The sequence below is a fragment of the Coffea arabica genome, chromosome 8c (genome assembly GCF_036785885.1).
Source record: "Coffea arabica cultivar ET-39 chromosome 8c, Coffea Arabica ET-39 HiFi, whole genome shotgun sequence".
In the NCBI taxonomy this organism is placed as follows: Eukaryota; Viridiplantae; Streptophyta; class Magnoliopsida; order Gentianales; family Rubiaceae; genus Coffea; species Coffea arabica.
In genome coordinates, this window is record NC_092325.1 from 3917837 (window position 1) to 3940545 (window position 22709).

At 36.2% G+C, this 22709-nt stretch overlaps 3 protein-coding genes across 5 annotated transcripts; all 3 read right to left on the minus strand.

Moving 5' to 3' along the window:
• Positions 1-1189: 1189 nt before the first annotated feature.
• On the minus strand, positions 1190-5617 carry LOC113706524 (probable xyloglucan endotransglucosylase/hydrolase protein 30). Its single transcript, XM_027228447.2, has 4 exons — positions 5197-5617; positions 4964-5064; positions 4166-4374; positions 1190-1917 (listed from the first exon to the last, which is right to left on the minus strand). The coding sequence occupies exons 1-4, from the start codon at positions 5411-5413 to the stop codon at positions 1359-1361; spliced, it is 1086 nt and encodes a 361-aa protein (XP_027084248.2). The 5' UTR covers positions 5414-5617; the 3' UTR covers positions 1190-1358.
• Positions 5618-9115: 3498 nt separating this feature from the next.
• On the minus strand, positions 9116-12875 carry LOC113705357 (UV-B-induced protein At3g17800, chloroplastic-like). The gene is made up of 3 exons (XM_027227187.2): positions 12581-12875; positions 11034-11311; positions 9116-10068 (listed from the first exon to the last, which is right to left on the minus strand). Exons 1-3 carry the CDS (start codon positions 12704-12706, stop codon positions 9255-9257), a joined length of 1218 nt encoding a protein of 405 aa, XP_027082988.2. The 5' UTR covers positions 12707-12875; the 3' UTR covers positions 9116-9254.
• A 1377-nt stretch (positions 12876-14252) lies between these two features.
• LOC113706945 (bZIP transcription factor 16) lies at positions 14253-22379 on the minus strand. Of its 3 annotated transcripts, none has more exons than XM_027229035.2 (13): positions 22059-22379; positions 21411-21523; positions 21228-21278; positions 21063-21137; positions 20680-20769; positions 20529-20588; positions 20268-20437; positions 18536-18590; positions 16723-16759; positions 16351-16634; positions 15476-15553; positions 15257-15382; positions 14253-14717 (listed from the first exon to the last, which is right to left on the minus strand). In XM_027229035.2, exons 2-13 carry the CDS (start codon positions 21480-21482, stop codon positions 14601-14603), a joined length of 1215 nt encoding a protein of 404 aa, XP_027084836.1. In that variant the 5' UTR covers positions 21483-21523; positions 22059-22379; the 3' UTR covers positions 14253-14600. The 3 variants fall into 3 exon arrangements, with proteins under 3 accessions (XP_027084836.1, XP_027084838.1, XP_027084837.1); XM_027229037.2 differs by having other exon boundaries at positions 21228-21272; positions 22059-22338; XM_027229036.2 differs by having other exon boundaries at positions 21411-21576; positions 22059-22198.
• Positions 22380-22709: the final 330 nt, after the last annotated feature.

The window sequence follows — 22709 nt, forward strand, 5'->3', positions numbered from 1 at the left end:
AGCCATTTCTCTTGATCCAACATACAAATATGTCACAAATTTGTGTTCTGACATATGGTAGTAGCAGTTCCTTTTCCATTCCCTCCTACGCTATGAACTGACATTTCACATACCACATCGCAGGAGCACAATGGGCTACTACCATATACCCCTTTTGTTAAGCCAATCTAGTTAGGATTTTAGCAGAAGATTTTAACTTAGTCACAAGCCTGTTTGCATTGTCCTTTCTTCTTTTTTTTTATTGGAAGAAATATACTACTGAATAATATTTTTTACTTATAGAAACTACAAAAGATCTTGATGTTGTCATTTCAAAAGGCTTAATTCTAAGTTACACAAATTCGAGAGAGACTCAGTGAATGTTATAACCACCAGGAACTAATATTTCTGCTAGTGTAAATCTTGGGAGAATTTAATTCATTATAAAACCAAGGCTTTCATTTAGTTAAATGAATTTCCTGGTCTTAGAGTATCTCAACATCAGCCTCTGGCCTTCCATAGGACCGCAAAAGGGAAAAAGAAAAAAAAAAAAAGAATACCCCTACATCATTTTATATCCAAATGTAAAGAAAGATGAGATGACTACAATACCTAACAGGAAAAAAGAAAAGAAAACAAATGACTATGATCTATTCTTGGGGATAAAACATTTAAAAAAAAAAAAGCAGAAAAAGTCAAAACAGTGCATTCTGAAACCTGAAATAAAATGGACGAGAGTTATAACTGGGAATTGTCCTGGTATAATTTCATTGAGCCATGCCCTAGAAGTATGTGTTGGCTTTCATATCTCTGGCCTCTTGGGATAGGCCAATAATCTCTTCTTCCTTCATCAATGTTAGAGTAAACTCGTACGAAAATGAGGCCTAGTTGATAATCCCTCAATTGTTTGAAGGGGAAAATTTTTTTATCAGTCTTGGGCAGATTATGTGTAAGGATAAATCTTTTCTATGCATGTTGTGATTAGTGACTGAAATCTGGTTCCTAGAGCTAAGAGTCTAACCACTCAACCTGAACTGAAAATGGAGTTGATGCTCAAAACATTTAATAGTCCCACTATCAGCATATTTTTGGGCCTTATTTAAGGTACTGGTAGAGTTTTGCTAGTTATATGGATAATGGATTTTGTCAAAAAAAAAAAGAAGCTAATTCCCAAAATATCTGCAATATTTTGTACTTATGAACCAAAATGTTAACTACAAAGCCAAATCCCTTAATTAAGTTAATTTATATCGTGTTGAATTTATACAGGTACATAAATATACAATTTCCCACATCATGAATAATTCACAAAACCACATGGCTCAAATTCTCAAACCAACATGGTACTGTAACATCTCACATATTGTACACTACACAAATCACATAGCAGCAGCAGCAGCCACCTCCTTGCCAGAACCTGAAGCAGCCGGTTTCCTGCTCCTCCGTCTTGAGCTCCGGCCACGGCGGATCCTCTTCTGGCTGCCACCAAACCTCATCTTTTCACGGAGTCTTCCGGTGTCCCTGAACCTCTCCTTCTCAGTTGGAACTATGACACATTCTGGTGGGGGAACTTTGTACCTTAAGTTATCGTAACAGTAAGAATAATACATGTATCTTTCTCGAAACCATTTCATTGCCTTCCGACCCTCGGGCTTAATCGTTGCATATTCTTGAGCAATGAGTCTAGCAATTCTATCAGTGCAATTGGTGGATGAGATTTGCTCAATGGGATCAACTCTACAGCCTTCAAGAACAAGGTCTTTGAATTCAGCAGCAAACGGTTCATATTCGTAGTTTACTTTTGCTTTGCCACCATTTGTAGCCCATGAGGAGGCATCCCAGATTGTGGCATACAGGGACATTGGCTTGGATGGATAATCTCCCCCCAAGTCCGGATGGTGTATAACTTCCCTTATCGGTATATCGTCAACGTAAAATCTGAACAATTTACCAAGAAAATGTTAAAAACTCGAGTATCTAGACAAGATAAGTAACATTTACAAACATATTTTCATGTTAGAATCCTGTGTTTGAATTCCAAAGACTCAGTGGAACTATGACTAGAGTTGCCTGATTCATTTAATAATGTAAAAAATGTAAATATAGATCGTTGAAATGATTCATTCAGCCATCTATCTAAGTAATCGATCTCTAGCAATTTCATGTTTCTAATAGCTATTGTTTCCTTTCCCTCATTCATCTCATGCTCTACCAATCTTATTTTTTTGTTGCATGAAGGACAAGAAATCAGAAAGTAAGATCCCAAGGGAAGCCAAGGAAATAAAGGACAGCAAATGAAAGAAGAGTCATGTGTATCTACTTTGTTTGGAAAAGGACATGACACAAAAAGTGAGAGAAATACTAATGCTATCTTCTTTGGAAAGGGAAGGAAAAGGAAAAAATGGAGAAAATGACTGGGTAATTACAAAGGTAGTCTATTGGATAACTCCAGTAATCTTGCTTCCTTCCGTTTATGTGCACTTTTACACAAAAGTTGGATATTCAAGTTAGAAAAATGTGCACTATATATTACTCACTCTTTTGTCAGTTTGCCTTAATTTCTTTTTTTATTATATACACTATAATCACAACGAACCTAATCCCTCGTATCCCTCTGCTAATATCATCCTATGAAAACAAAAACTTAATAATTGGTAAAGGGAAATGCTCAAGAAACTAATGCACAAGAATAGCAACCAAAGGCACTTAAATCAAGCAGTCCATTAACTAAGCTCATATGACATGTGCTTTTGTCTTTTTGGTTCCTACTTCCGCTTAAAGTTGATCATTTTAGGTCCTCTTCAAGCAACTTTTCTTTCTTCAGTGATGGTCTCTCAACCATCTCGGGTTGAAGAAACATGCAGCTTAAGAAAAGAAAGTTTTCAGATCGGATGAACTCACAAAATACTGCCAAATTTTTTGCCAGAAATTGGTTCTGAAGCAATCTACAAAAAAAAAAACGGCACAGAAATTGAGGAAAGCGATAAATCTATGCTGTACTATTTCATCAACTTATGAAAATCAAAGCTCGTACAGTTCTGGGGACAATACCTGATTTAGAAAAGTTGGGGCAACTATCCCTTTCAATCTTTTACGGCCTACATTTTTTTCGTTACAAATATATGATTATTCACAGACTTCCCTGCACGCTTTCTATTCTTCTTTACAGCCAAGAAGTACACTTGATTTCCTTTAGAGGTGGTCCTCTATCATCTGGTCTCCATACAAAATCAAATTTTCTTTCTTAAATTAGGGATCTTACATTGAACTACAAGTCAAGAGTTCTTTTACTAATCATTTCTTTCCATACATTTCTTCAGAACAAATGGAGAAGCAAAGGTGTAATAAATCTATAACTGTGACGACTACATAACAATTTGCGGAAGCATTTTAAGGGCATACCTAATCTACATAGCATGCACTAGAACTAGGCAGGTTATGGGCGCACTGTAATAAAGCTAAATACTCTAGTGTTTTAATTTATTTGTTCATATTGACAGATTTTAAAATTTAGTTTAAATTTGGCTTATTTGTTTTTCAAGCCAAATTGAGTTGAGCTCAAGTCGATCTTGAGCAACTTCAATATTTTACATAAATTTCAATTTTCTCCTAATCAAAGCCAATGAACTTTAACCTAGTCAAACTCGATTGAGCACCTATATAAATATATTTTTCCCCAAGTACGAAGTAGTTTAGTTCGACTATGAGTTCTATCTAGAACATCTCAAAAATGAAAAAATATTTAGTACAAAATTTTGCTCAACATTAGGCAACCATAGATCTCCAAATGTCACATCCTTGATAATTATGTCTAACAAATGTAGCTAGATTTTAAAATAAGTAAAGAAGACCAAAATAATTTCGTCAATCAAAGTTTAGAATTCCATTCAGTTTTTTGGCGAATGTGCTTTTGCCGGCAGATTGAAACACTTGCCTTTAGGCTTTAAGGTTCATGATAGATACGTAATAAAGCTTCTTATCTTTTCTTTTTTTGTTGAGTTAATTAATCTTCTTGTCCTTTCTCTCTTTCTCTTTCTCTTTTGTGTTAGGCCAGAAAAAATGAGTGCAAAACCCAGGCAAGCATACCACGTTAAGATTTCATATGTACTCAAAAATTTACTAGAAAAAGAAGGAGAATGACATAATGATGAAAATTAAAGCTAATAATATGACTTATGATGCTTACATGATGTTTTTGGGGGACCAAAAAATGCTGTACTGATGAGACTCCTTGCTTGGATCAAACCACAATCTGTACCTCTCTTCCCTCCCACGGGATACGCTTCCACCGCCATACATATTGGTTTGAAACCTCCATGGCCGGTCATTAACATTGCCCAGAAACTCGAAATCCAATTCGTCGTAGTTCTTCTCCCATGTGTCGATGTTCGATGTCTAAGCAAACAAACAGGGAGAATCAACCTTCCACGGAATTTGATCACAGAAAGGATTTAAACTCTACCAAAAAAAATTTTTGAGAACCATGAAATGAATTAGGCTGAAAATCCTCTATTACAAGAAGAATGATGTTATGATTGCAGAAATTTTCATATGCCTGCAGGGTAATATGTTTGTACTTTGGAATTAATGAAGTCTTTTTCATGATCACAAGTCATTCTTGTACCTAGTCCAGCATGGTCTAGAGCCTAGAATTATTGGGTAGGTACCTTAAACAACATCAAATTTTCAAGACAATTTGCACGTTCAGCATCAGGTAGAGCCTAGAATCATAGGCTTTGTACCATGAAAACATCAAATTATAGGGCTACAATTTGCACGTTCAGCATCAGGTAGAGCCTAGAATCATAGGCTTTGTACCATGAAAACATCAAATTATAGGGCTACAAAGAACTTTTCCTTAACATCCCCTACCACCCAAAAACAAGGAATTAAAAAAAAAAAAAATCCCATGCATAGGTTTTTGCATATCAGTATGAATTACAATAAAGTGATATAAAGGTAATAATATACGACTGAAACTTACGTAAAATGCAACAACAATGCCTGCTGAGTAATTCGCTGGCATCTTGATTCTGGCGCTAAAGAAACCATGATTGTAATAATCAGATGATATAATCCCAGAACCTGAATTAAAAAAAAAACCCATATATCATTAGTCACCTTAATAAGATCATAACAAATAAAATCCTTGAAAAGATGCATATCAATATTTGACCATGCAAAAAACGAATTAAAAGTAATTTTTGTTGGGGTGACCTGACAAGCGGTTGAGGAGGAGGCGGACGGTCTTGTCATCGGGTGATCGGTCGATATTAAAGTCACTGAAGAGAGGGGTATAGCCTTCATCAAATCTGATAGTGGTGCGGTTGAAAGCTGAGACAGTGGTGGTGATTGTGATGGATAATACTAGGCAGAGAGCTAAAGGGAGGAGAGAGATTCTTCTTGAAGCACAAGGATGAATATGATACTCCATCTTCTCTTCTCTTTTTTTTTCTTTTTTTTTTTTGGGTTTTCTGTTTTTTCCTTATTGATTTCTCTGTCTCTCTCTCTCCTCTATAATCACAATTCCTCTCTGCCTTTATTAGTTTGCGGAACTTTTATTTATACGTGTGTGTTTGTTTGTGTGGGAATGAAAACAACTTTGCTTTGAGAGTGGAGAGTGGAGAGGAAAGGAGAGAAAATATAGGGTCCCTTTGTTTTGGATTGTGCATGGACAATGTGGCCCTTTGAGTACTTTTTTTATGTATAGGGTGGCCAAAATTTTTCTACGTGATTCATGCAGCTCCCACTTTAGGGATGGAGTTCCTTATAGCAAGTGATGCCACGGCCAAAATTGTGATATTTGCAGGTTTTGAGGGTTTTACATAATTTTATTTTACATACGCTACATTGTATTGTATTACGAAGAAGACGAAAGATCTCCAAAACTTAATTTGCCTGATAAAATATTAATTAGCTGTCTCTGAAATTATTTATTCGACTCTCAATCCCTCCTTTTTTTCTTACTTCCTCCTTATAACACACATAATCTTTGTTAAACTAGAAAAAAAAAGAAGAAGAAGAAAAGAGCATAAAGTAAACGAATGATGAAAGAAGTACGAACTAATTCACAAGAATCTGTCTATTGAGATGTCAATATTTGTGTCGGTACAATGAGTATAATTATGACCAATAAAACGAAGCGAGGTGTGTAAATAAAGAAAGTTAACTTCATTGTTCAATCGCTACTTAAGATAAAACAGACAGCAAATTATGGTGGTGGCAGGTGGATGAGATGTAATACTCCCAAAATTGAAGATTGAAAATCGTGGTTTTGACTCATTCACTAAAATTAGATGCATTGAAAGCAAATTGCTGCTTTAATTCATGCTTAAATGGAACTTGGTTGTATTATTATGAACCCCACAATGCTTCCAATTTGCAAAAGCATGGATTAGATGCTTCTATCAACATCATCGTTATTCAATTTGGACTAATCATCATCATGCAACATCAATATGAGAATTATGGTGATGTATATATATAGACAATTGCATGTGGAGATGGAAGATTACGATGGACGTTTATTAATTACGCGTCCTCTTCAATCTCCCATCATTATTCAATTTGGACTAATCATCATCATGCAACATCAATTTAGGATGTGAATGTGTCCTAAATTTCTCATGTGAGACTGATTTTGGAAATTTTAGGGATCAATCTTTTGTACACGGACAATATATATACCTTCGCTATTAAATGCATGACAATTTATATAAATTTAAATTTGAAATGTAAACTTTGTTCATATGTCATACATCTAACGGTGATAATATATAATGTCAGTATATATAAAATTTAGTCAAACTTTAGAGCATACAAGGCTATCTTCAAACTTTACGGATTAATCTTTTATACACTGATAATATATACACTATCACCATTAGTTTCATTATAATTCATATAAATTTAAATTTAAAATACAAATTTTGCTCATGTATCATACATTTAACGGTGACAGCGTATTAAACACTGTTAGTGTATATAAAATTTCCTCAAACTTTAGAGCATACAAAGCTATTTTCAATTTTTTTTTTTTTTGGTTTTGTTGTGGGGAAAAGAAATGGCATAGAGGGATTTTAACTAAGAATGGCACGAACTGGAAAAATGGAAAATTTTGGCATGTGAACTGTAAAAGCGCATTTAAAGAAATTGAGGAAGTTTATATTCATTCCAGGGAGAAATGCGTCCGAGAATAAAGGCAGCTTCTTCAAATTTAACGCCTCCTCCCGATTTTGGCTTGTCTCTCAGGTCTCCATATACTGAACAGATAACGAGAAATGGATTACGTGGAGCCATTTATTCTTTAGCTTCCTGATAAGTATTTGATCTTGATAATGATAACATGATAGGCTTTCAAAAGACTAAAACATGATACCTCAGAAAGACCTTTTTCTTTTTTTCAAAGAAACACAAGAACCAAATCTTTTTCTTTGTTCTGTTGAACAAACCAATCTAGACTATCATCTTTCGGGCTAATTAATAATTTCTCGAGTCACTCCATTCAGAATCTGAATCTTCTATAGTTGTACGTTTTTTACAATTCAAATCGACTCAAGCATGTTTGATAATCAAATTCAGCACTTAAATTTAATAATGAGTTCAGATTTTAATATAATCTAACGCATTTGATAATAAAAAATAAAATATCTTAATTAATTAAGTGACATTTAATTTCTATACAAAATTTACTCCAAACAATAAGTGATAGTAAAAAAAAAGGATAAGGCATTTTCCTTTCTGCAAACCAGATGAACTGAAATGAAACTTTCTTATAACTGAAATAGAAGCTCAAGTATCTGAGCAACTTCCATGGAGTGAACACTTCATCCTATTGTGGAAACCTCAAAACATTTTTAAGGTAGCAAGTTTCTAAGTTGAATACAGCTAATAATTTGATTAAAACATTTTAAGCAATTCCATGTAGAACTTGTCACACAAGGTCACAAAGTTCTGCATGGAATTAAGTTCCAGAAATGGCCTAAGTACTGTTTAGCAAGACAACGTTCAGTCCTAACACAGACAAAACTTGGCATCACAGCTGTTTAGTAAGATTTGTCATAAACTGAACCAGTCAGCAAAGTTTCAGGGTTTCTAGTACAAATGCAAAAAGATCTACTGATGTGACACCATCAAAACCTTATAATCAAACTACCAAAACCACCACTCCTGTGCTTGTGTCATTTGTCCAACCAAGAGATACGGTTTTTTTCTGCATATGGTTTTTTCTTGCAAATGGTTTTTTCTGCACGACGAAACCTTACTCATTTTTGGCCAATTAGTCCATGTGGTTGAATGATGCCACTATCCGAAATGATGGGAGGGAGGAAATGTTCAACTTAGGCATGATGAGATCCAATACATGTCTCCCATAATGGCTTTATGAAGTCAGTCTACTTCTTCATGGCTTCAACAGAAACTGGAAAATGTTTATGGTATCTGGTGTCCAGAGCAAGTGAACAATAATGCATGTACATTCATGATGCACCAACTCTTGGGACCATGACAGAGATTAATTTCGTCTTGCATTATTTGGAACTCATACTGAGAAAAGCGAAGCAAATTTTTGTGGGCATTTGACAGAAACGAAAATTCTCAGTAGATGGATTAAAAGAAAACAACAAAACAAAGGAAACAGATGTAAACAATTCAGATTACATCATGGAAATAGCTTTGTTCCCATTCAAAAGGCTCATGCTCTTATAGAATCTTAAATAAGCTTTGGTCCCATTCGAAAAGCTCATGCTCTAATAGAATCTTACCTGCAGGTTGCCCTGCTTGATATGTTGAAGTGATGATTAGTCCTTATTTCAGTATCTCACCTTGAAATCATGTCAAGAATATACCGCTCGGTTTAGGAAAACGTATCACCATTTCCATCCTCAATATTCTTTAATCTTTAATCATTAAATTGTACTGAGTAAGCCTTGAAAATGGTTCAGGCGGGATTGAACTGTTTAGAATCTACTTATCTCATTATTGTAGGCTATCCTGGAAATACCAGCTTGTGGAGTTCTGAACCATTTGGTCCGCATTACATTTTATTCATCAGCCAATTCTTGAGACAATTAAGCTCCAAGAATGGAGATAATGTACACCAGACAAAAGCTTAGAAGCTTGGGCAATTCACAAGGACTTAGATGAACACATGTTATTTTAGGTTGGTAAAGATATACTGGTTTTTCTCATAAAAGTCGGGTACTCACAAGGCTACAACTACAACCATAAAAATATACAACTATCCTTGAGCAAAAAGAGCAAAACTAATAGTACCTTTATATCTTAAAGAAATGGTACTTAGATTCAGCATAGCCTTCAGCATCCCATAAAAATGACCCGAATGCAACTGCCTCCAGTACCAGCATTGTCAATCCAGAGAATGTCAACGAGGTAACTTCATCCCTGGATGCATCAAGGGAACCATCTTCAGCAATCCTAATATCGGGCCTTCCAAATAATGCCTGTGTTTGCTTTTCAATTAAAGAAACTGCTTCTTTGGACCTAATAGTTGCATATCTCTGAAGTGTTTCTGCATCCAAATACATCACATAGGATCTCAACCTATATGATTTACCATCACCACCTAAATCCATTGGTTCACCATCATCAGCATCGTCAGGTGGGATCTGTATCAATGACTCTGGGGCCCATAGTTGCTTTCCCGGTGTTGGCCCTCGGAAAAACGGCTGCCCCTTGTTTGGCTTTTCAGGGAGGGTGTTCATTGATCTCTCAAGTTGATACCTCTCATCAACTCTTCTGAGAAAATAACCATACATGATAGAAGCAGCATAAAGCTTTCCAAGTCTAATTTTGCTAATCTGCACAATTGTGTCTAAGGGACCTACTACCCTCTCTCCTAATACAAGAGATAGGTGACTAAGTATCATTTCAAATGCTTCAGGAGAGTGCACAGATTCCAGCTTCTGTTCTTGGTTTGGCCAAAAGTCCACCCTTCCAGCAGGATCAGAAGTAGAAGTTATTTTTGGTATCATGGAAATTTTATTGTCTACAAATTTGTGAACAACCAGGCAGTAGATTATGTCCTCCACAGCCTTCCGCCTTTCTTTATCCTTTACTTCAGCTATTCTCCTGGAATTTAGCATGCACATATGTCAAAATTGTAAAGCTTCCACTGGATATACATATCAGCAGCGTAAATGTAGATAATGACTGTAACTGCCCCATGAATATTGATGCAATAATCAAGTTTAAACAAAAGTTAGGGGCAAATAAGTATATGCAGAAGAACAAGAAGATGAATTTTGAATTAAATAGACTTAGATGCTAAGCAAAAAGAAATATCCATCACACAAACATCATCAGTTTCTATTGGATACAAATTGTGCGACCTACTCTTTCAAGAAAACAACAGTCCAAGCTCAATACCAGATCTCTTAACAGTTTAGCCCAAGCACTCATTTACATGTGATCTGTTGATGCTTAATTCCAATTCCAATGTTAACAATTCAGTTATAAATGGCAGATCTTTTCTAATCTTTAGTAGAATTGGCTAAAATTGATAGGACAAGATCTTGTGACAGAAGCCATATGCTCCCATTGTTATTTGACAGTCTATTCATATGGATAACACTTATCAGACATAAGAGATAGGTTGCTCCGTAATAAAGGTCCTTTATAACTTCATTCCATTATTATCGCTGTGCTTGATTTGGATGGCAGGCCTGCATGACTTCCATCATAGCCTGGCCAAATCTTACCATTCCAAAATTTCTAACCTTGAGAATGGTTATGCAAACTCCTGCTTTAATTCCCCGTCAGATTACTAAGAAGAGCTCAACAGCAAAGAATCTTTAACGGTTACTTTCCATTTTCAGTTCTTCCCATATAAAACCAATTACACAGTGGAAGAAGCTACCATATCCAGCTATTACAAGTAGATCAACTAAAGTCACGTGATCCATGTAAACATTGCTAATTCAGCTTCAATCAAGTTGGTTGACTTCATTGGCTACATTTTCAAACTAAAAACGTACATGAATTAGAAACCATGTAAAAATTAGCAACATGAATATTAAGATGGTCAGATAGCTTACTTATATAGGAGGAGATCTTGGGATGATGGTGGATTTTTCTCGTTTTCTGCATCTCTCTCGCTCTGAAGATTTTCAAGTTGTTGATCAATAGCTGCAGGGAGTAGATGTGGGTGGTTTTGTAATATTTGGGCCAAAAACTGACCAACTGGGGACTCAAGTTGTACAGGAGCAATTGGAACCAAATCACCAGAAAAACTTTCAGATGCCCTTACAGCAAAGCTTCCTTTTCTTTGGTCTGACCCAATTCCTAGCGCCCGAAAAGAATATGAAGGACAGCCCTGTGACAAGGAATTCATTACATCTGAAAGTTTTGCAGACTTGAATGTAGATGTTAGAGAACAGATATAAATGCAAAACTCCACCTTGCTAAGTGCTGTAACAAAAATCATCCAGATAATACATGTAAACCGCTTGTTGCAGTTAGTATCCATGGCAAATAAAAGTCAGAAAAGCTTCTCTAATACCTATCACGGTATGGCTAATATCTTTAACTTCCAGGGTCCCAATTGTTTTCTGTTAGAGAACAAGAAACTCAGCTTCATTCTATTCAATTCTTCCATTAGGAGGACCAAAGTAGCTTAGCCGAATATAGAATAAGAAAGCTCCAGAAAACATAAGCTCACATCTATTACAACCAAACATTCTACGGTGCTCACAAAAGTGAGCTGAGTTAGACTGCTGACTGCTGCCTGCTGCAATATAAGAGGTAACAACTTCCAATACACCTAGCCCTTATCTAAAAATGACAGAATTCGGGTGCATATGTTGGACCTTTTTATAGGGAGGAACTGGAGCAAACTTAGTTTGCCGTTTCCACATTATGCTCATTTGAGACAATTGCTAGCCAATTCAAACTGCAGTCAAGTTGTACTGTAAATGGTCTTAAGTTCAACAACAATATAGAAAACATCAGCATAGAGAAATCTGTTATCCTCTACTACTGAAACTCAAAAACATATCCGCCACGAGCATGATATCTATGCACTAGTATAATCAAACAAATCTCACATCAATCTTTGGGAGATGTAAAAATTTAAAGAATTGGTTATAAAATCCACACAAAATCAAACTCGAAGTTTATCGTCATCTAAAAGATTACAGCAACATAAAGTACCTGATTCTCAGTTGGGATATAAAACAAGCAAAATTGTTATGAAAGTCAATATTTTTTTATTTATCCCATTATGAAGATGCAGTCAAATTCCTCCTATTTTGTTAAAAAAAAGATGATTTTTCTTTCTTGATTAAACAAAAAAGAGTAAATTTTTAATACAGTGTTAGTATAAAAATTTTAATTGAGGGTCATAAATGCACATAATCCGTATTTATATAAGCTTATTCCTTCAAACCAATTACCCTAAGGCACCTACTTATTACACCTAAACTACAAAGAATTCCCATCTTTAATAGAGATTCAGAAACTTTAACAGAGCTTTCCCCAAATTAAACTAACTGCAATAAGCTCCTCAGGTGGACTCAATAACAATTTAGGCAATTCAATGATGGTATGAAAATACGGGAAAATAGAAGTGTAAAAAAAAAATTACTTTGGGTATACTAAGGGACAGTGAAGACTTATGTGAGTCGGAGAACGGGTGGAAATGCTTGGAATTGTAGCCACCGCTGGTCGGAAGAACCACCGCTGCGTCGGTAAATACGCCGGAGATTTGCATATTTACTCTGGAACTTCCCGGCGGAATTATTTTCGCCGTCTCTTTGCAATTTTTGGGTAAATATTTTGGTGTTCAGATTTTAAGGAGGAGGAGAGACTAGAAGAGTTTTTATGAGTAGAAAGAAAAAGTGTTGGAAAGATTTTTTTTCTGTTAACAGACATAGCAGAAGAGGGGGCGAAAAAAAAAAAAGGAGATTTTTGCCCTTTCTTGTTTATGCTGCCCAACTTTTTATATTTAAGGCTTTTTATTCTTTAATTTATTGGAAAAAAACTTTAAAAGCTCTTCTCTATCACCCACCCAAACTAAACTAGTGATTTTTAAAGAAAAACTTAATAAATACTATTAAATTTAACAATCTCTTTTAGTACCTAAAAAAAAGGAAAAAAATTATAATTCATTTAAATTAGTTATTTTTTAAAGTATTTTTATTATAATAGTGTATATAAAATTTTTTTATTATAAATATTTTTTAAAATATTTAATAAATTATATGAATGGGATATTTTTTAAATTATTTATATTTATATATTATTATAACATTATATTTAAAAATTTTATTTTTAAAAAAAATATCAATCCAAACAACCCGTATTTCAAGATTTATATTAGTATTTGACCATTCTAGTCTCTTCTTCTTTATCTGTGGGCTGGTGGAAAACCTAGAGAGAAAATTTGTGTATACTAATTTATATATACGTGGTTGGTGATATTGGGAAGAGGAAGTGCAAATCTATTTCTGACACAGCAATTTTGCTCAAAGTACCTAAACTACCCTCACAAAAACTAAGAGAACTTCATCCTTTCTTTCGCCTCTCATCAGAAGTCGTCGCGCTTCCTTTACCAACTTCTGAACTTCATCACCTCTTCCCACGCTTTCTATTGAGATTCCTCCGTCACCATCTCCGATCAAAGGGCTTCTATAACTGTCTGTTTTAATTGCACGGTATTATGTAGATACTAACACACAATAAATATAAACATATTGTAGAAGCCTGAAGTATTAGTGATTTTCTTTTCTTCCTTTCTTTCTTTCTGTTTTGGATAAAAAATTTCAGCGGTCACTAAACTATTAATCAAGCCAAGTTTTGACCATCAAACAACTTTTTTATCACAAGTTGACCACTATACTAACTATGTAACGCTCTTAAACTATGCCACGTACTTTGCTTATTTCATAGATTAATACCATTAATCTATGCAATGATTACAGATTACTCATTAGTTAGTTTAGTGACCAACTTCTGATGAAAAATTATTTGATAGCCAAAACTTGATCCGACCAATAGTTTAGTAACCGCTCGATTTTTTTGCACTTCCTTTTTTTTCCGGTGGGTTCAAATTGTACAATGAGCTCAACGATCCTGAGACTGCTGCGTTCTTTAGCTTCTCAGGTAAACCATCAAAACTGAGAGCACCGGCAATCAATTTAGCTGATTAAATTGGCCGGGCGCAGCAAACGAGTTGTACAGGTTAACAAAGCTCCAAGAAATGGATAGGAAAACAAATGACCATAAAAACAACAAAAAAAAACAACGAGAGAAGATCATGTACAAAAGCAAAAGCCCAGAATTTTAATATAAAGGCAATCTCATATCCCATACATTATGCTTATTCGTCGATCCATCTCAACCATAATTAGTACATACGGATCTTAGATAAATGGGGATACTACCTCTTGTCACAGAACAAGGGTGCAACACGGATCACCCGCTCGCTCTACATGATGCCATCAATGGGAATCTCAGACCATAAAAGATTGGCCGACCCAAGATATGATGGGGAGGGTATTAGACAAAATACTACAAAGGTCAGCTCCAACGAATTTTAAACTACATACTATGCCCTACTAAGTTGTTAGGTTAAGCCCCTAGAAATCATTTTGCAGCTAAAATCTTCATTGCCCTCTTTGCAGAGGTTCTGCTTGCCCAGAATGTTGGGCATCATTGCCCGCATGCTGCTCATTCCTACTAGATCTTGGATCGTCTGGCCCAGGGACTTCACCGAGTCTCTCCTGCAAGAGTTCAGAAACCTTTTGTTATTTAAATGACTCCAGAAAGAAAGCAAATGCCGAACCATTAGTTCCAAAAGTTCGAAATAAATAAAGCTACAGCATTGACAGTTACACAAATCTGAACATAACCCTCACCCCTTGACTCATCATATTGATTACGAGTTCATTAAAGGTGAAAGTACTAATTCCTTGCGGAAATGTTTTAAGCTCCTTATCATTCTTACCAGCGAGCTTCCAAAAATGCCTTGACCAGAGAACTATGCTCCACATGGATACATTTCCAACACTTTCAAGAAAAAATTATCTTCATAGAGAGAAGATCACGATCATTATCCGCATAAAAGCCGTAGCCATCCAAAAATCCCACTTCCTCGCAACCCAAAATAATTACACAAGCTCCACAAAGAAGAGAAGGAAAAAGGAAATTTCCTTAAAAAATTCAAAGCTAGGTTAAAAAGGGAGAGAGAACCACAGCATGCATGTCCCAATGGCAACTTCACGCTAACCATGTATTTGTTACACAAAGTATAAGAAAATACCTTCAGAGATGCATTTTGAGCCAGGAGTTGATCATACTCGCTCCTGATACGATTCACTTCTGCTCTAAGAGAGGCATTTTCTTCTTTCAAAGCGTCAGCTCGCTGTGCTAGTTCATCACATTCCGCCTATCAATGTACATAGGAACAAAACCACGGATAACAAGTTTAAGCAAGTACCAAACTAAACATTTTTGAATAAGAAGAGAATGTACTTCTCACCTGCTTGCGCAACCTGGAACGACGAGCAGATTCTCTGTTAGACTGCTTTCTTCTCTGCCTTTTGAGCTCCCTTTCATCCTGACCCAAGGAGGGAAAAGAAGCGGATGAAACACGGGCATAAGAAACTTTTGTGCTTTTACACAAAGTTATAGTTAGCAAATAAATAATCTCACAATAAGCAAGAATATAGCAAACATTGCACAATCAAATAACTTGCAAGAATTCCAAAAGTGAATCCAGACACAAACAGCTACAGGAGACAGAATTCAACATTTATTTTGGCATCTTTGTCCTCATACCACCACCAGTAACAACCTCCCTATCATAGAGAAGAGCAAAACCTGACCACATTTACAATGAATACTATTTTAACAAGCTATTACCTTTGGAGAAGTATTAAAAACAAAGCACATAATTAGAGTCTACTGAGCAATATTCTTTCTTCCTATCATTTATTCTACTGATGGGTTCAGCTTCTATGTCTTTTCTTCTGTCCCCAGAATCATTCAAACACCCACCTAAAGCCCCAGTTTGTGAATGCAACTTACAACTTCCATTCTGCTTCACCTACTAGCACTGACAGCAATCTCATAGCATTTAGTCTTTTCTCTTGTAAAACCAAAACACTTTGAACTTGTACAGTTAAATGGCCACCGTAAAACCATAAACTTCACTGCCAGACCAAAGATAGAAATGAGTAAGACTTCATTTTACAACCCAAGGGAAGATCTCGAAAAACATAACAAATTACCACATTCAAGGTCAACACTGTACTTGGGAACCAAACACATACACTGCCCATAGCACAGAAAGAAAAAACAGAGAAAGGACAACAATTTAAGAAACTAAGAATCATTTAGACGAAAAAAAGATACCTGTATCCAAAGCTGTGATTGAACGCCATCCCTCCCACCAGTGACCATTCCCCCTGCAACTGGTGCAGTGGGCACCTTCCCACGCATTGCAGGAACAGTAGGTGAAGCAGCAGATCCCCAGTAGTCCATTCCAATATTCAAATTAGTGGTGGGACCAGAAAGACCTCCAGGAGCCCCAGGTGCCGAAATTGGCACCATAGGCACAGAGTTCACCATAGAATGAGGTGTGTTGGGTCCACCATTCTGTGAACCATGAGCAGCACTTCCATTCTGGGATGTCTCGGCTGTATTGAAGGCACAATAACTTTTACCATCAACAAAATGGGTTCCAAGATACTGTCTGCACATCCAGAAACATTCCAAGAATCATACCTGAATCTTGCCTCTGTCCTGACTTCATTTGTGACTCCTACAGAAAATAAACATAAAAATGAGAACAGAATACGAGCAAATCATCAGAATGCATTTCTTCTCAATTTCCTCACAAAGCAAATAATCATAGCAGCAATCCAAGTGTGTGAGCACAAAATATCTTCCTAGAAAGTGTTATTCAACACACAGCAAATATGATTGTAAACAATAAGAATGTTTGTAAGGTCTGTAGAGAGAGAGGTCAAGTACCACAACGACAAGGTATAACTCTTTTGAGCCTCAGGGAGTGCTGCTAAATTTTCTATTTTTTCTACAGATGGTACATCTTCACTACCAGCTATTTTGCACCAAAAGTATCATGATGATTCTATGCACATAAACAAGACACCATTGTCCATGTAATGGTTGGATAAAGTACCTCAGAAGTCAGAAGCATAATTTGATTGTGGCTTGACACAGACATAATAATAACATAACTTGAGACAGGAAGTGGCTTAGGGCACTGAAGCCCTGGCACATGTCAACACCTCATATATGGTACAAATAAATAAACTGGAGCCACAATTAATTTGACCTCAGAGAGAACATATTTGACAGAAAACATAGTACTAAAAAAATTGCAATTCAAATAGCACAAATCCATAAACCAGAGCCACAATTAATTAGATCTCAGAGAGAAGACATATCTGAAGAAAAACATGGTACTCACAGAAACTGCATTTCAAATGAACTAACTTTAATTCATAACTACCAACCTCAGCTGGCAATTCTTCAATGAACATGTCTTATATAAAACAAATAATTGTTTCAACTACCCGTTACCAATCACTTCACAAGTTCCAACTACCCATTACCAAAATAACAATAGAACTGAAACATTATAAAAAAGCATTCAAGCTAATAGTAGTAGACCTGAAATAACATGTTTCTTGTTTTCTTGACCTCTAATTCTGTGTTATATTCTAACTTGATCAATTATAAATGCTTTTTCCCATCAGTTCTAGGTTGACTGTCCTTCAAATGTGTCTCTAGTCAAATCCAAAATGAGTTCATACTACAAAAAACAATCTAGCAACTGCTAAAAATTTCAACAGCATCTCAATGCAGATACTATATTCAAAAGAAAGTTATTGTGGTTATCAACAAGCAAGATAGCTTCCATTCATATTATGGCATCTATCCACCACTAATTAAGCACAGCTACCAACTAATATTTTGATATACCAAAGCAATCTACTTATTTAAGAATTAACTCATTCATATGAATTGAATTGTTAACGAACTGACAAGAGAATGAAGTTCATCCGCTACAGGATGCACTCAACCATCAATAAACTTGAGTATTTTTGGTGTACCTACTTGACATATGTTTCAAACGGTTGATCAGAACCTAGCAGGTAAAGATTCCAGATAGCAGATGAGATCATAGTCAACAAGTATTAAATTTGAAGTTCATTCACTTGACAAACGAACTCCATCAACCATAACTACCAACTCCATCAAAATGTAGTTCCATGGAAAATTAGGAAAGAAGAGGAAGAGGTTAAAATATTTATGATACCGTATAAATGAAAAACCTTTTGACTCAATATATATCAAAAGTGTCCCAATAAAGGAGGAAAAGGAAACCATCAATCATATCACCTGCAGGACAAGTATGATACTCCCAGGGCATATAGAAATTAGGGTCCAAGGTCATAAGATCACTAGATTTCATCTCAAGTATGAAAGGGAAGGTCGAAATACCATACGAGCAAAAAAAAATCTGTTAAGAGCTATAATACAAAACAATTTTAAAGTAATTGACACCTACATTTTGAGAATTGGCATCACTTCCTTCACTTGAACCATCACTTGCACTCTCGCCACTGCAAATCCAAAAAGATTGTCAGTTAAAAATAGGAAGACGATAACAGAAAATTTATGCGTAGTTACCCGATTTGCACAACAACCTTGGGTTACAAATAGATTTTAGTCATGTCAAAACAGGGTCAATAGTCAATGCAGGCCAATTTGGTTAAAGGGTTACCTCGATGGGTGTGGAATCAGTAGTAATGTAAACATCAATGGGATGCTCATTTGCCACTTCTATGTATTGTAAACCAAGATGATAGATCCATTCTTGATTAAAACATATCATTTCCTTCTCAATTCCCAATTTATTCAAAGAAATAAAAGATAAACGAAAATTAAATTGAGAACAAAAGACAACTACTGTCCTCTCAACCTCTCTGAAGCCCACCTTCAAAAACTCCTAAGCCCATCTGCCTTCCACTAAACCTCCCAGAAAAAGTACACCACGTATTCAAGCCACACACAAGGAAGATGAACAGAGATACGATCTTTTCATTTTAATTTTAAGCTTCATAGCCTTGCAAATATCTTGCGTCTATCAAAGAGCAACAAAAGTAGTGTAAAAGAAGAAAGTGTATGACCAGTCAACAAACAAGAGGAACGGGGAAGGGAAGAAGAGAACTTAGGTTGTGCACCTAAGCATAAGAGGATTTCTTTCCTAGAATTTCTTCATGGATGGCAGGCATTTATAAGAAGCTTATACATGTATTTATAGTGCAATACTCAAGCAACACAGGTAGCCTTATTTAACACACTGGTGGGAAAGGTGGTCCGCTAAAGCTGCTGCAATGGTGGCTGATCATTGGACTTCCACCAAAGCCTGTCCCTTGAACTACCACTCATGGCTGTCCCTGGAACATCTACTTATGCCTTACCCTTAATCAGGTTTGCCCTTAAACTTCCACCTAAGGTAGTTGAACTTGGTTGCTACAATGGTGTCATTATTAAACAACAGCAAGCTAACTACTTTTGGAACCAAGGCTGCTATAAACAAGCGGATGTACTTTGTGCACACAAATTAGAAGACAACATATATCAAAAGTCATATAGTAATTCCAGAATACAGGAAGCAGTGTTTCAAGGGTGGACAGATCAGTAACATGTAAGAAGTTGCCCTTGGGAGGGGAACAACAGCGGGAAACAGCTGCTAATACCCATAGGCTTAGAAGCAAAAAAGGAGGACTCCTGCCAAGGAGGTAAAATCTTGTCAAATCCCAGCTTCTTTGCTTCAACTATTTTGACAGCTTTCCTGGCATGCGTCGAATAATGTAGCCATTTGCAGCTTTGGCCAGGTTTGACTGGAGTAAGGGAGAAAATTCCTTCTCTTTTCTCTATTTTCAATTCTTCATTTTGTTACTTTATCCATTTTCTGGTTAAGATTTCCATTGTTATTTCTTATGTAATTTAGGATATTATTGCCATTAGAAAAAGTTTAATACCATCTCACATCTATCAAGTTGAGAGGGGTAATAGTTGTTCCTTTGAAACTGCAGGGCATACTGGTAGTTTGGCCTAAACACAAGATAAGCAGATGTAGTTATGCCTATTACTTAGTAATGCAGTGTTTCTTTCCTTCTCTATTTTCAATTGTTGAAGCCACTTTATGACATTGCAATCCTACATAGCGCCCTAGTCAAGGTAGTTTCCTATAAATAAACATAAATAAAAGAACAGGCATGCAATATCTGTACCTTTTAGAGTAAGCACCATTGGCCGATGCTCCAGCAGTTTTACCGGGTTCATTGTTCCTCCCAGTAATCATGTTCAGACTTCCAAGGCTTCCCTTAGATCTTTTAATAGGAAGTTTTTCTTTCCCTTCAGATGGCTTACCATCCACCTCCGTGTTTCCAGGAGTGTTACCCTTAGGAAGACAATTTCAAGTGTGATCATTAGATTGTTTTTTGACCAGAATATAAGTCCTTGGGGAAAGATGACTAGTCAAGGCAACTTACAGAAGCTTCTGCCACACCATTCGGGGAAGCCATTGCAAATGGACTGAATGGATAAGATCCCTAATTAAGTTTAGAAGAAAGATTTATGACTTTTAGAGGCATCACAAGAATCAAAAAAAGATTTGACTAAACAAAAATAATCATAAGATACCGGAGGAATGGATGGATGAGCATATATGCCACCAGGGGGATACATTGCTACATATGGATGAGGTGGAGTACCATAGGGTGGCATAAGATGCTGCAAAATATTGGGGGCAATAGTTAATAGCAGTTGCAGCTATCACACAGAAAGAAAAATTCTTCTAGTAAAAATAGAAGTTCCATTTAACTTCTGTCACCAATGACAAGCATTGGGACAATTCCCCAACCTAATCTAGTGCTTTCTTTGATTTCATTAACATATACTCTCTCACTTCAAACAAAGTGCAAAAAGTAATTAAAAAAAGTGACAAACAAGACAAGCAGTCCCCTTTCTGTACATGCAGTGAAATTAGGATCTAACAGAATCAGACAACAAAGAAAATTTTGTACCTGAACTCCCCACATATAGGGATGCGCTTGGGGACTTGATGCCAAGAAACCATGCGGAGGCATAGGTGAATATGCCTGCATTGAAAAACCCATACACTATCAAATAGAAGAAAAATTTGAAGGCAAGCAAGGAGACTGTTGATGAGTATTTCCACAAACGTGCACCTGAAAGCCAGACCAGTCTGGAGTTCCAGTACTTGGAGCAGATGGCTGCTCCTGAAAGTACCCCAAAAAAATAACAAAAAGCATAGTAAAAAAAATTAAAAAGCCATCACCAGAAGAATGCACAAATAATTCAAAAGAAAAGGTGAGCTTGGGTGAAATTAGAAACTGAAAACATAATTTCACCTGAGGAGGAGTCTTTGACTCCTTTGCTTCCTTTGCCTCCTTAGAGGACTTGTCCATCTCACTACTGCCCATGGCTCAACTGCACCACCTTGTTACAAACGCCTCAAACCATTCTGCAACTTGTACCAGTGGCCCCGTAATTATCGAGAAGAAACCAATAATCTAACTGTTCCAACACTTTGTATTGAAAGCAGCTCAAAAACATTTCCAATCTGTAGCAATTATAATTAATTCTTTTTTATTTCAAATAACCCTAGATCAAAGTGGTTGAATAATCACCCAACTATTCGTCCAGCCAACCGCAAATACTGGAATTAAATTCAGCCTACATATATGCATAAGCTGAATGTATCTCAGCACACACTTGTCTGTCATGTCATAAAAAAAAATCTAAAAATTGGAAACTACACCCAAAGAAAGACGATTATCCATTAAACAAATAGCAACTAAACTTACCATGAAATTCTATCAAATACACCAAATTAAAACAAAGTAATTCATCGCCACACCCTTTCCGCCAAAAAAGTACACAAATTCAACCAAAAGGAGAATAAAAATTCTCAAACCCTACAGCTTCTTAGCAACATCAATTATTTAAACAACAGGACTACACAAAAATTTAAATAGCTTAATTGAAACTTCAATTACCGCAGAAGGAAACAGACTGAGCGAACTTGGAGGCTTGACTCACAGAGTCAGCTTAGAGCCTTCAAAGCTCCAAAATTCACTGCTTTCTCTAGTAAAAACACAATTCAATTATACAAAGCCGACCAACCCTTAACTAAAAGTTCGCAGAAATTGAGAAGATTTCGGGAGAGGAGACAGAAAGGTAGGGTTTTGGTCGGAGTTTGACAGATCGTCGGCTCCGGCGGTCCGCTCTTGCGATGATTTTCGCAGAGAGAGAAGGAGAGACGAGAAGAGGAGAATAGAGATGGTGGTGCTCTTCAATTTGGGAGGATGATGATGATTGGTCAGTTGATTGAGTCGTGGATTGATTTTAACGGCTGAGATTTGCATGTGCAGGGAGCGACATGTAGGGTAGCTGCTCTTCAGTTTGAGAGGGTGATGATGATTGGTCAGTTGATGATTTTAACGGCTGAGATTTGCATGTGCAGGGAGTGACATGTAGGGTAGTTGCACTTGTGTGTTTTCTCAATTATGGCTATGCGTCGTGTAATTGGCTAATTGCTAATGGGAGGCCCAGTTTCACGAATGAATTTTTGGGATGTTTGTCTCAAACTCTCTGTAAAACTTTTTATTCTTTTGTTTTTGTTTTCCTTTTTTTTCTTTTTAATTCTT

Excerpts from the sequence above, each read along its gene's own strand:
- LOC113706524 (XM_027228447.2), bottom strand. The coding sequence starts at position 5,413 with ATGGAGTATCATATTCATCCTTGTGCTTCAAGAAGAATCTCTCTCCTC. Across the intron at positions 5,065-5,196 it reads CCTCCTCAACCGCTTGTCAG|GTTCTGGGATTATATCATCT; the intron begins GTCACCCCAACA and ends TTTTTAATTCAG. Across the intron at positions 1,918-4,165 it reads TGGTCCCCCAAAAACATCAT|ATTTTACGTTGACGATATAC; the intron begins GTAAGCATCATA and ends TAAATTGTTCAG.
- LOC113705357 (XM_027227187.2), bottom strand. The coding sequence starts at position 12,706 with ATGCAAATCTCCGGCGTATTTACCGACGCAGCGGTGGTTCTTCCGACC. Across the intron at positions 11,312-12,580 it reads TGTCCCTTAGTATACCCAAA|GGCTGTCCTTCATATTCTTT; the intron begins GTAATTTTTTTT and ends TCCTTGTCACAG. Across the intron at positions 10,069-11,033 it reads CAAGATCTCCTCCTATATAA|GAGAATAGCTGAAGTAAAGG; the intron begins GTAAGCTATCTG and ends GCTAAATTCCAG.
- LOC113706945 (XM_027229035.2), bottom strand. The coding sequence starts at position 21,482 with ATGGGCAGTAGTGAGATGGACAAGTCCTCTAAGGAGGCAAAGGAAGCA. Across the intron at positions 20,770-21,062 it reads CCTATATGTGGGGAGTTCAG|CATCTTATGCCACCCTATGG; the intron begins GTACAAAATTTT and ends AATATTTTGCAG. Across the intron at positions 20,589-20,679 it reads CTCATCCATCCATTCCTCCG|GGATCTTATCCATTCAGTCC; the intron begins GTATCTTATGAT and ends AAACTTAATTAG.